Source organism: Chaetura pelagica, unplaced genomic scaffold (assembly GCF_000747805.2).
Source record: "Chaetura pelagica isolate M959 unplaced genomic scaffold, ChaPel_1.0 scaffold184, whole genome shotgun sequence".
Taxonomy (NCBI): domain Eukaryota; kingdom Metazoa; phylum Chordata; class Aves; order Apodiformes; family Apodidae; genus Chaetura; species Chaetura pelagica.
The window spans coordinates 1,090,319-1,103,358 of NW_009953184.1; the positions used below are offsets into that span (position 1 = coordinate 1,090,319).

General features: G+C 38.4%; 1 protein-coding gene across 3 annotated transcripts in view; it reads left to right on the plus strand.

Moving 5' to 3' along the window:
• The window catches only part of CTDSPL (CTD (carboxy-terminal domain, RNA polymerase II, polypeptide A) small phosphatase-like), a 76,593-nt gene that overhangs the window by 47,943 nt on the left and 15,610 nt on the right, over positions 1 to 13,040 (plus strand). The window contains exons 3-5 of one of the 3 annotated variants that reach the window (XM_009997329.1): positions 6,244 to 6,276; positions 9,707 to 9,760; positions 12,936 to 13,037. In XM_009997329.1, coding sequence (XP_009995631.1) covers positions 6,244 to 6,276; positions 9,707 to 9,760; positions 12,936 to 13,037 — 189 coding nt within the window. The remainder of the gene's footprint in view (positions 1 to 6,243; positions 6,277 to 9,706; positions 9,761 to 12,935; positions 13,038 to 13,040) is intronic. The other 2 variants (XM_009997331.1, XM_009997332.1) reach the window with 2 other exon arrangements.

The following is a 13,040-nucleotide window of genomic DNA, read 5'->3' on the forward strand; positions in this document are numbered from 1 at the left end:
CGAGCCTCTGCTCTTGACACTAATTTTTCACATTTGATGCAACTGATTTCTTGCCTACCTCGTCCACTGCACTTTATTTGGTTTTGAATTTTGCTGGTTGTGTTGAATTCTGACAAGCTCAGGGGAAGGAGCAGAGCAACTGTTTGATGAGGGAGAGGAAAGGAAAATTAATGGAAGTGACTGAGACCAATAACATGTTGGGGAGGGTAAAGGCTGAACTGCAGGAGTTCATGCTGAAACTGCCCACACAGAGGTGAAGTACACTGAAAATTTCTCTGCCAAGAGGACTTGTATGTATTTTTTTAGACTTTTTTTTGCTAGCTAAAGTGTATTTTGACTGAAATGAGGGAAATGTACCTGGATGTGCTGAAGGGAAGGCTGTGTATTGTGTAGAACATATGCACATGTTCACCTGAGAAACGAAAGCAATAGGAAACCAGTAAAATCTCCCTTTTCACCATGCTGGGGAATGGAGAGGAAGCAGAAGTGAGCAAAATTACCACTAGAGAGAAAATGGGAGTTTATTAGAAAGAAAAACACAAGGAAGAGTAATTTTTTTTTTTTCTGTAAAGAAAACATGAGTTAAAATGGTTAGTACTTTTGAGATTGCATTTTGTAAAACACTTAATTACTTTCTAAATATATCTCATGCCTTGAGCAAGTGATTGCATGTGCATTCACACAAGTTTCCCTCCTGTACTGCCTTAGTGAGCAGCTTTGAAGTTGTGCAATGCTTGTACATAAGCCCAAGACACAATTCAGAGAATTCACAGAATTACCAGACTGCACTTTAAAAGAGCAGAAAAGTTCAGGGAATATGTTAAAAAAAGGATTGTTAAGTAGTGCATTTTCTTCAGCTAGAATGAGGCACACAGATGTGTACAGATCTTCATAGGGAAAAATCAAGTGTGTATAAATATATATATATATAAAGCTAAGTTTTTTGAGCAGTTTTTGAGTGAGTGCAAATAAGAATGTGAAAATTCTATTTTAAATAACAATATTGAAGACTAGTGAGCTCTTCCTGTTGTTATATGTTGGTTTTGAGTGTTAACATGGTTAGTATAAGTAGAAAATTCTTTTAAAGACAAACAGTATTGAAGGGTTAGATGTATTTGAATTTTGGGGTAGTACCTTTTACCAGGAGGGCTGTGTTTAGAAGTGGGCAGACTGGTTGGATTTGACCAAGTTACACCAAGCATCTTGTCTAGATTCAGAAGTGATAAGTAAGTTGGAGGAAAGTACATGCAACAGTGAGCCTCAGTTTCTAAATTGGTGACGTTAAGTGTGAAGGAATGATAAAACTACCTGTTTCAGGAATGAAAAGGAAGCCTGACAACACACTGTTTAATCTCCTCTGCTGTTAAATTAAAGCTCTTGTTGCATTCATCTGCCTACCAGGTTAAGAAGAATTTAAATTCTGTTTAGCTACTGTTGAAATGGTTGCTTCATTATATCTGCTGTCCTCCTTGTATCCTGCATTAGTTATTTATCATATCACAAGTGACCTCTGACCAAGGCCCAGTCACTTCATGTGTTGTGACCCTTTCCTTCGAAAATGGAAAAAGAAAATTGCACGATAATGCTAAATAGTTACCATTAGAAACTAGTATAAAATGGCTTGGTTGTACTTCTGGCTTTGCTGTTCAGTGGATTTGTAACATGAAAACCTGGTGATAAAGACTTCACAGGAGGGAAAGGAATGGAGAAAGTTTCTGCTGGTTTCACAGGGAATTCGGTGTCTGTTCTGTGTTGTTTCTGGAGTATTCTGGAAGCTGATGTGAGAAGCTAATTTCCTGCTAATTTGGAATCTCAAGTCTTTAAATGCTAACTTGCTGTAAAGGAGGGAAAGTGGGGCAGTATTTTATAAAATAATTGAAAGTACAGTTCTGAAATTTTGTTCAGAGAAATTACATTGTGCAATTTAATTTTTAGTTTTATTACGTGGCTGTATTGAAACAAATTAAATCAGTGCTTCAAATTGAATCAGTGCCTCATTTAGTATTTTACCAAATTATGTGACTTGATAAGTGACTTGGCAAGGCAAGTGTCATGTCACTTCTTTCTAGGATTGCAAGAAGTACCAAACTGAGCATAGTTTTGAAAAAAACAGGATTTTTTCAGTACTGACTCCTATTTGTTTAGGGGGGGAGAAAAAGTCCAAAAACTTCTTTAAAGTATTGAGTTCACTTTTAAACCTACTACTCACAGAGCAGCTGCTTGTCCAAGTGTAACTCTAATACTGGTAATAAATGGTCAGTTCTGTCTCTAAAGTTCCAACACAACATTTTTCAACAATAACTTGTATTTACTGAAACTCTTGTATATTATTTTTTTTCTTCAAAAGCTACAGCTTTTTAGTGCAGCACAAAGTGTATTCTAAGATGTAGTATCTATTACAGTGGGTGTATCAGCCTGTCTGCTGCTTGGATGCCAAGCCAGATGTGTCACTGGGAGCACACAATGTTCAGCCTCATGAAATCCTTGCTAAATTTTTCCTGCCTCCTCAGCAGCAGGCAGCCCACCAAGAGCTTCCAGCCAGTTTTTGGGTTGTTGTTTGTTTTTTTAGGGGCCAGAGTGTTGGGAGAGTGAAGTGTGTTTTGTTTTCTTCTGAACAATTCCAGATCACAATTTCTGTTTTTCACTTAGCAACTTGGCTCAATTTGTGTAATTTCTGGGTGTAATTTTTTTTTTTTTCTGGGTACATTTCTTGCCTGAGTTTTGATGTGTTTGCAGATAGAGATTTCATTTGTGGGCTTCAAGGAGCTATCTAGATAGGGAAAGGTGAGAAAAAGTAGATGCAAACTGGCTCTCTTTTCCTTTCACCTTCAGTCATGGTGGGTGAAGGTGCTCTGAGAAATCTCTCAGCACTTTGCCATTTCACTCACAATCCACTTCTGCTGGAGTCATCTCTGCTTGTGTTTCACAGTTAGATACAAATGGAGCAGATGGCTCATGTTCAACCAGATGAAGCATGAATGAGGAAAGACTTTCTTATACTTTGTTTGATTAGAGGAGAAGGTCTTGGTCCACGCTCAAGAAGGAAGAAGACAGAATTAGAAGAAGGTTTATTCTGGGGCAGCAGCTGCCCTGGTTGCTTTCCCTGTAACAGGAATTAAGCCAGAAAGGTCAAGTCCTTGAATTTCCACCTCACCCATATTAACCACTACAGAAGTTACGTTTCCTCTCCACTGCTTTTTGCTGCACAGTGCTGTCATCTCCAAGGTGATGCTGGAAAGCTGTTTTGATACCTATTGTCATGCCTCCAGCACTGTTGTCTACTTCAGGGATCTCTATTTATAACACACATGAAGGCATAGGGGAAGGGATCTTCTCCATACCATGTAAATATTGTTCACCAGAGTGAGAAACACGGCATGTAGGGAGCACACTTTTGAGTTCTAAAGTAGGGTCTCCTTGCAAGACACCTGGAGGAGGAACATGAGCATGGGATCTGATGGGGAGACTGTTAGCAGCATGCTTTCTGAAGAGACACAGAAACCAATCTCACTTTCTGATGAGGAGGAATATAAGTGAGATGAATGTAAATAATAATGCTCTTCCTCCTGCTTAAACTTTGTTGACCAGAGCAAAAAGTTCCTAGTGCTTTGTTCTGTTGGTCACAGTCAGCATGCAGTGTGACAGGTCTATGTAGAAGACAAAACCCTCCTCTGCATAGCTGTGTTTGGTTCCTCCATCTCTGCCTACTCATTCTGACCTTCTTTGCCTCCCAGAAAAGTCTTCTATATTAAGGGACAAAGCTCAATAGTCCAGGCCAATGAAAGAGTCAAATAGTAACTATATTCTTGTTTTTAAAGAACCTGTCATGATCTAATATAAGCTTTGTGTTAAAGAAACAAATATGATAAATCTGTTCTTTTGATCAGCTTCTCTAAAGCAGTTATTCTTTAAAATGGCACATCACTTGTGTGTCAGGTAAGAGAGACTGCTCTTAAAAAAGCAAAGTAGTGTGGTCTGTCATTTGGTGCTCATTGATCCCATACATGACAGTGAACAGACACAGGACTGAAAGTGTGTCTGTCAGACTAGAATTATGGAGCTAAGGGAAAAGGCAGAATTTACAGTTTCACTTGTATATATTGTGCCATGAAAAAAAAACAAACAACAAAAAAATTGATTTCAGTGGCTGGACCAATCAGTTCCTGGGTTATCTTAGTGATACAGTGGGGAAATTTCAGCATTCTAGGAATGGCTTGGTCCTGTTACCAGCATCAAGAGCTCATGGGAAGACTTCAACAAACACAGTCCTGACATCTGTTTCAAACAGTAGAATCATGACCTGCTTCCCTTCCTGTTCCAAGGCCTCAGGAAATGAGGCAGGACACTTTTTAAAAGTTTCCCATAGGAGGTTTGTTCTTAAAAAGCTTTTCCCTGTTCACAAACACTAATGCTATACTAGCAGACTCTTGCATTTATCTTCCTGCTTGTTTTTCCAGTTGTCATCATTATCATTTTGATTTTTGCATAGGTACATTTAGGGTTCCTCTTAGGAAATTTGCTTGCTTTCCTTGTTGTTTGATTTAAGAAATTCAGGAAGAAAAACACAATTAACAGTAGTGCAAGTCCTTTTACAACCTAGACCCTGAATTCCCATGAAAGTCAGGCTTAACAGTGATACCATGGGGTGCTGCATTTGCTTCCAGAGATTGCCAAAATAGAAAGCAAGTTGCACTGTGGTGAGAGCCTCTCAAGTTTGTGGGAAAACCTGATGCAATATACAGATTTATTTGTGTCCGTGAGTAAGATAATCTTGAACCCTGACTGTGAACATGCCTTTACCTCTCATACACTGCTTTCGTCTGTTGACAGAAGAGGAGCTCCAGTTGTATTTTATGTTCTCTACCACTGAATGCAAAAAAAAAAAAAAATCAGCTCAAAGCAAAACACAGGTTCACAATCTGTGTTCTGCCTGTGCAACCATATCCTTGATAACAGCCTGATCACAGGCCAGCTCATCCAACTGGCACCTACCCAAGTTCACTCCCTTCTCAAATGACCCACTGATGTTCCACAAACAGGACATTAACGTACTGAGTTTTCTTTTTTTGCTGTTATCCTGAGGAAAACTTGGATTCTTACCAGTTATGTGTTTGTTTTTGTAGAAATGGGGTGCTTTTCACTTAAGTAAACTTGATAGTTCATGGTAGTTGCTGCTCCTTAGCTTGCTTCATCAGCTTCTCTGGAGTTTGGTCAATCTTTGGTAAAAATTTCTGCTGTTGCAGCAATAAAAAGAGGACTTAAAAATAATATTGAATTACTTCTCTTTGTCAGTGATGTGTCAACACTAGGCAAGCCTCCAAGAGAAGTGAGCACAAGACTTTTTCAGCTGGAAGAGAGTGTTCTAATATTGAAAGCAGCTCTTCCAGTAAATGGTCTACTGGTAGTCAGAGCCTACATTGTCTAAGTAATTAAAGAATAAAATCATATACCTAATCAATGTATGCACTAGGAAGGTCAGATCCCTTTTTTTTAATGTGTGGTGCAGAAAACGTGCTCGGTTTTGTCTGATTAGGCAGATGAGGAGATACAGGTCCTGCTTCCCAAAATGCATATTGAGTTGGCAACCCTGTGACCAGCCATTTGGAAGCCATGAATGGAGGTGTCTTTGTATGTCATGCCCCAGGATGAGAAGAGAAGGTCAAGTTGGCCAAGACTGTATTGCCTTCTCCCAAGTACAACAGGGAAGTGAGAACATGGGAAGGGCACTAATACTGTTACCTCTTTCTGAGTGAAGAAAATGAGATTCCTTGGATTAGATCATCCTTCTTGGACATTTTGCTGGTGTCTAAGTGAAAATGCTGTTTTTTCTGAAGCAGTTGGTTAAAGTTAAGTCAACTGAAGTTGGGAGTGGGAGTCTGCCCTACTACCAAAATCTGACTGAGCCTTTTGTTGCTGTAGTGAAAACAGACAAATATGTTAGCAGATCTTAAAGCTGAAAAAGTTACAGAAAATACAGGTACTTTCTTATTATCATCTCTTATTCATCATAGCATGAGTTTTACCAGTCTGGTCTCCTAAAAGCCATAAATGCCAATATACTAACCAATCATTTTGCCAACTAAAATGCAAGATCCTGTTTTTATTTTTATTTTTTACCCTGGTTTCTTGAATAGTTTGAACTTTTGGTTTAAAATGTTTGAGTGCTACATTTACTGCTTCAGACCTTTGTTCTACCCTTTAAAAGCCATTACCCTTACACTGATTTTTTTTCTTTTTCCCCAGGGTGACCAGATGCAGGTCATGCCTATACCAAGTGTATGTATTTTTATCCCTTTTTCTTTTAATAATTTTCATAACTTTTGCTTTGATTCATCTTATGTTGCAGTCTAACAGGTCTGGTTTGTGTTGCATGTTAACAAAAGGATTTTATGTTCTGTCTGCAATGTTGTACACTTGGAGATGAATTGAACTGCTCGTGTTGTACAGGGACTAAAAGAAGAATTTGGGTTTTGTATGGTTTTCATCTTGCATCTCAGTTACATTAATTTCTGAATTTTGATGATTCTGACAATGCCTGAAATAGTCTAAGAATGGAACTTTAATAGAGACAAAAATTGACTCATCATCACTGAGACACAGTTACAGAAATCTTTTCCTCTAATTTTTCCCTACGTTCCAGTTTGAAAAGAGTTAGAAACTGCATAAATTGTTTAAAACAAACCACTTCAGCAAAACAGAAGATTACACTGACCAAAGCTGCTTGTCTACACTTGTTTGAGATGATGCTCTCAGTATCAGCTGCTGGTTTATGGGCCTTAATATTTCTGCTTATCTTCCCTGTATTAAACTTGGAATGCCACTTGGCATCTGAATTATTTTTCGAAACTAAATGAAAGGGAAAAAAAGTTCTGTAAACTGAATCTTTTAATTTTATTAGGTTTAACCTTTTTTGGTCAAAAAGCTGCTCTTTTTCTACTTGTTTTTTACATGAATACTTCTTAAAGCTGGAAATACAGTATTGAGTTCCTTTGCTGTTTATAATGATTATTGCAGAGGTTTCCACGAAATTGCAGTGCTGGAGTTACTGAGATAACTCTTTCTTGTGATAATTGTTAGCCCCTGAAGACCTCAGTATTTCCCAAGATCCCATTTTTCTCTTTTCCCCCCTCTTCTTCTCAACATTACAAGGTTTCCTGTAAGATCCCTGTCCATGCCACAGTGCAGTGGCATCAGGAGATCACTGTAACTGTGGATCACTTCCTTCCTTCATTACTTTTTTTCTTGGATTTACGTACTGTTAGAAATTATTCTTTATACTTCACCTATTACTTCTGATATTAAATTACTTCTTCCATGCCTCATGCATAGGTTTGCATGCATGTTAGTATGCATGTACATGCATGTAATTTGTATACATGCAAGTCTGGGAAAAGAAAGCTTTGGATGTATGAAAATACTGATTTCTAAATTACTTTCACATTCCTGCCAGATTCTAGTTGGTGACTGTAGTTGCTCTACTGGTAGTTATTTAAATGTAAAACATGTTCTGGCTGTGCTCTGACCTGGAATAAAATTTTGCCTTAAGAGGGAGTGTAGGTATTAATGAAATAAGAATTCAAAACTTTGAAACAAGGAGTACACCTTTGTGAGATAAAACATGAAATGAGATACTTTGCTAGAACACCATCTTTGTGATGTTAAAACAGTGCTCTGCTAGATTTGAATAATGATTGGAAAATTCAAGTAGGGGTTTCTTTTCTTCTTCATTTTTTTTCTCTTGTAGCTCAGCTGTATTTTTGCTGACCTATATTCCCAGCACTTTAATATGGCAGTAAAATTAACTTACCTTTGCAGTCATCACATCGAGTTCTAAGTGAGCAGGTGGCTTTAAACACACTTGTTCCTCCTCTTCTCCAGTGCCACCTGATGCCTTCTTCCAGCAGGACATGCAAGTGTTGTCAAGCAACCATGGCCTGCAGGCAGTTGTGTGACATTTACTTTCCCAGTGTCAGAGTGCTGCTAGCTGTCACAGAGAAGCCAGCAGGCGTTAGTGCGTAATAGTCTAAATAAAGAAGTGAGCTGTGTATGGAGAAAGTGGTAGGAATAAAAATACAACATTATATTAAGAAAAAAAAACCCTAAAATTGAAGCATTCCTCTGCCAGTCTCATGAGGGCAGTTTGTCCTGAGCACTGAAACCCAGAGGTTCACCCTGAGACAACACTTCAGTGGGTGTTCAAGAGCCATTAAGGCAGAAATTCTTGATGCTCTGCTACAGAGGGTAACAGATGACAAACAGGCTGTTCAAAGTGTCTGTACACACCAGGAGAAAAAGCTGCTAAAGAGGCACAGAGTGAGCTTGGTCACAGTTAAGCCAGACACTTAACTTTTTATAGGGCTCATTGCAATGTAATCACTTCAAATGTTTAGAGAATTTCTTGGTGACTCTTCAAGGATCACTGCCTGCTCCCTGCTCATTGAACTTGTCAAGTTGAAACCTGCAGTCAAACTACCAGCTTTTCTGGAGCTTTACCATTGCATGTGCAAAATCTGACATTCTGCTGAGTTTGAAAACTTTTCATTGCTTTATGTACATGTGTGCAGTGTCACTGTAGAAGCATAAATTCTGTTCAATCAGCATTCTGGTATTAATTGCATTTAATTTAAAAGCTTGAATTAATACAAATTTTCGCTTGGTTGTTGTTAGAGGTAACTACTAAGCCAGAAACATTCCTGCATCAAGTTAGGTTCTTCAAATAATAGAAAGTGGGACTTTGTTTATTTCAAAGATGAACTGATTGTATCTCATGTTCTGAAACTGCTTCCAGATAAGGCAGAGATTAAACAGCAGGGTAATTGATTTTTTTTCTTAATACTGCAAAATTACTTACTTTTAGGGCTGAAATAAACACACACAAAACTAGAAAAAACAATACCAGCTGACAGCTGAGCAGAATGGTGCTCTGAAGAGTTCAGTGATAGACCTGTCTTAAAAATATATTAAGTGTAGCTTAGACCACCCATTATTTCCTGGATTTTTCGCAGCTTTGCTTGGAAAGGAATATAGTAGAGAAATCAAAGTAGACCTGTAGCAACTTCAGCACTTCTTTTCATTCTTTTGGATGAAAAGGTAGATGGAAATACAAATCCTTACTCATGCACCTGCCTAAACGAGATTGGGGTGTCCATTTCTTTTTCTTTTTTTTCCATTTAAAATCCCAGTATTAAGGCACAGCACAAGCAGTCCTCACAATCGTTGCAGAAGGTAACTCTTGAGTGCTGGGATATTGTTTTTCCACTTGTCCTCACCCACCTTTTGACAGTTTATTGCTACAACTTTTTCTAGTAAAAAAAGTTGTGAACTGCCTGTTTTGTAACAGGAGCTGGTGCCTTTGGGCAGCTGTTGTTTGAAGTGGGAATAATTTCTCTTCTTTTAGAGTGTATCTGTGCATAGCTGCTGGGAGAAGCTGTTAGCTGAGTGCAACCAAAAGAGTGAATTAAAGGGAACACAAACAGCAAATTAATGTGCTGCACTTAGGCAGGACAACATTTCCAGTGTAGAAAGGGAGGGCTTAATTCTGATACTTGTCACAGAGGGTAATATGGCCCTACAGGGCAGAAAGGTTGTAATTGTTTTATACAGTAAATTTCTGAAAGGTTTGTCTTGACCAGCTGTTTATGCTTCAACCAAAAGTCCTGTTTTCTTGCCACCACCACCCCCTTGTTTGTTTTTTTTTTCTTCTTAGGGAATATACTATTTCCACGGGACTGAAGCAGTGCAGCAGTCGTTTCACTACAAGGTCTGTTAAGCTGATCAGCCATGAGACCTGGCTGGAATGCATAAATCCCAAACAGTGACTAGTTTAAAAGCTTTAACATGTATACAATTTATGCCTTGCTGGAATTGAAGACCGAGCTAGGACTTGCAGTACTGAGATACCAAGTGTTATTTTTCTTCTGAGTTCTGAGGAAGTCTGTAGTCTTTTGAAGAGTATTACATAGTAACTATGAGTTGCTGTTGGCCACAATTAAATACTCTCAATCATCTTTAAAGCTACTATGTTTGAAAAAAGAAAATATCAAAGATTCCTAACTATTCACTATTAACTATGATGGAAATCTGGTCATTAGAACTCTTCTTGGATATGTCTCCATTGGTGAGGAAATTAAAATACAACATTGAATAATGCTTGTTTCTGCCTAAAAGCTTTGCTGCTCTTGGCAAGTGGAAGTTGCATTAGATCAGAAAGCTTGCAGGGCAAAACAAATGGACTGATACCCTGTGCACAAATCCCTTAAGTTCCTAAAGCCTAAAAAATGTCATCCCTGCTCCAGTGTCCTGCACCAGATGTTTAGGAGTCTCACAGCTTGTAGTGCCTTCAGCTTCAGAGTAGTTTCCTTCATCCTGTTAGGTTGTCAGGTGACAAATGTGTTTTCAAACTAGAAGGCTACAGAGATACAGATTTGGAAATGGAAAATTTATTTCTCCTGATCTCCAAATATGCAAACTGTTAACCAGGTGTCTTTGAAAACAGGATCAGATTGAACTCAAGAAGTCAAAGCTTGTCAGAAGGTTGATATCCCCTTGTGGGAGACTCTCCCCTGGAAGAACTTTGAGGTGCAGTCTTGGTAGATACAGTTAGGTCAATAATTACACATCTCCTAAGGCAGTGCTGAAGAGGTAGAGAAACTGTAGTAGTAACCAGAATCTCTGTGTAGATAGTGCAGGTAAGCTTCCTCCTCTCTCAGCTGCTGCTTTTAAGAAGGCAGAGCTGCAGGTGTATCAGGAGGATGGGAACAGTTAGCCTGTATCTCACTGGATAGTCCAGGAATTTGGGTTCTCAGAGTTGAAGGTTCTCACATCTAATAGTCCTTGGTGTATGTCTGTCTGGTTCCTGATGACAGGCATACTCATTTCCAGATAAAAAACAAAGATAGATGTGATAGGCCAGTGCTCACATCTTTCATGTGTGTATTTTTAGATGAAAGAAGATTTATTTCCCTCTATTTTCCATATATAGAGATATTTTCAATTTGAAGAAGAATTCACATAGGAGAATAAATTGCTGGCTTTGACCTGCTTGTGCAGATTAACTGAGTCAAATACTTAAACTTAATATCAACAGTCTGAAGAGAACAAAAATTAACTGAACTATTCTTTAAAAAGAAGTATGCTTAAGATTTCTTAGGATACTCCTACCTTTTTATCTTCTTCAAAGACATCAGTATCAGAATGTGGGTTCTGAAGATTGTCTTTAACTGAGTTAGATTTTTTATTTTTTTTTTCAATAAGCTGTTAGTCTCTATAGGTTGTGAGTCTGGGTCCTTCTTACTATGAAATATTGAGGTGGAGTGCCTTGGATTTTGAAATAGAAGGGGAAAACCTAAATGCCTTAGATCTGATCCTTGTTTCCAACAAAAAGTACAAGTCAAGCAGTTGGGGATGTAATGTGTACGTGGGACTGTCTGTAGCCCAGGAAGGGTGTGCTGTAGATTTCAGCCTGCTTACGTTTCTGTGGTGGACACATACTTTACAGGGAAGCAGCAGTTGATTTTTTCTTGAAGGTAAAAAAATAAAATACACATGTATTAAGTAGCTTGTGAGCGAAGCAGCTTCCATTTTAGTAGGTGAATAAACTGTTGTTAGTCTTAATTGTAAGGAACTCAGTCAGTGTCAGTGAACACTCCTAAAAATCCCCCAGTGCCTTCTACTTTAGCTATCGACTTTTAAGTCCAGAATCTCATTTGTTAGTTCTTTTAAAGAACTCACTAGGCATCATTGACTGGTATCTATCAACTTAAGAGGACATCTGAAATCCATCTGTGGTAATAAAGAGCCTGTTTCTTGCTGCTGGAGGGTGGTCAGAGGGTGTTTGCCGCAGCTCTTTGTCACCCATGATCTGCAAAGGGGTGGCCTCACATCTCAGCAAGCACCTCTACAAAAGGCTATTGAAATAAAACCCAAAACCATCCTTACCAGAGCAACATTGTCTAAACAGATAGAAAGATAGGAAAAGAATGAAGTTAGAGTTCTGTATCCAATTCTTACTTAATTTAATTTCCTCTCAGCCTTGAGCTTCTCCCTATTGATACTTTTCTGTAAATCTTGTCCTTTTCTTTCTTAAAAAAACCCCAAGCAACTCTTGAGTGGCAGCAGTGTTTCAGCTGCAGATGGAAGTGTTCTCTCCCATATCTGTTACTTCTGAGAGTATCCAGTCCCACAATCTAAAGTAACAAAGCTCTACTGCAAATTAGGATGTTAAAGGGGGCAATGAGAGATCAGAATACTATGTGACTGCTTTGCTTTCAAAAAAATTGTCAATTCATGTAATTGGTACCATATTTTACTAAGGGCAGCAAACAGAGCCTGGCTTAGGAGGGCTTTCTTTGCTGCAGTTCTAATACCTTGACTGGGACCATAATTCACATGAAAGCTCATGGTCAGCACCCTCACACATGGTAAAAATGAGAGTGGAGACATGTCCTGGAAGATCAAATTAGTAATGCTGTCTTCTTTCAGGACTGATATCTCCACTTTAGCATCTTTCATGGCAAACATTGTGTAAATGTTCATCAGTGTGATAAGGCTGGAAATGTGAATAGAATAACACCAGGCATCCAAAACTGAAGCATTAGGAACAGTCACTGGAAAAATATGTTGTATCAAATGGCCCATTTTTTGTACTATTGTTTTTAAGCTGATGATGGTGGTTTACTATTTTCATTTCCAATGCTTTGGATATAATTTTAAACAAATCTCTTATTTAAAAAAAAAATAAAAGCCTGTATGGGTATTGCATGAGCCATTAATTTCCATACATGTACTTGCAATGAGCCCAGGAAAACATTCAACTTCAAGTCATGTATTTCAGTTCCCAGTAACAACTAGGATAGTAGTAATGTTGGCAGAATAGTGCCCTTTCAATAGAGGTTTTACTTTTTTTTGTTGTCTTCCTCTTTTCTCTTTGTTTTTAGCCACCAGCTAAATACCTCCTGCCAGAACTGACAGCATCAGACTATGGGAAGAAGTGTGTGGTCATTGATTTAGATGAAACTTTAGTGCACAGTTCATTTAAGGTA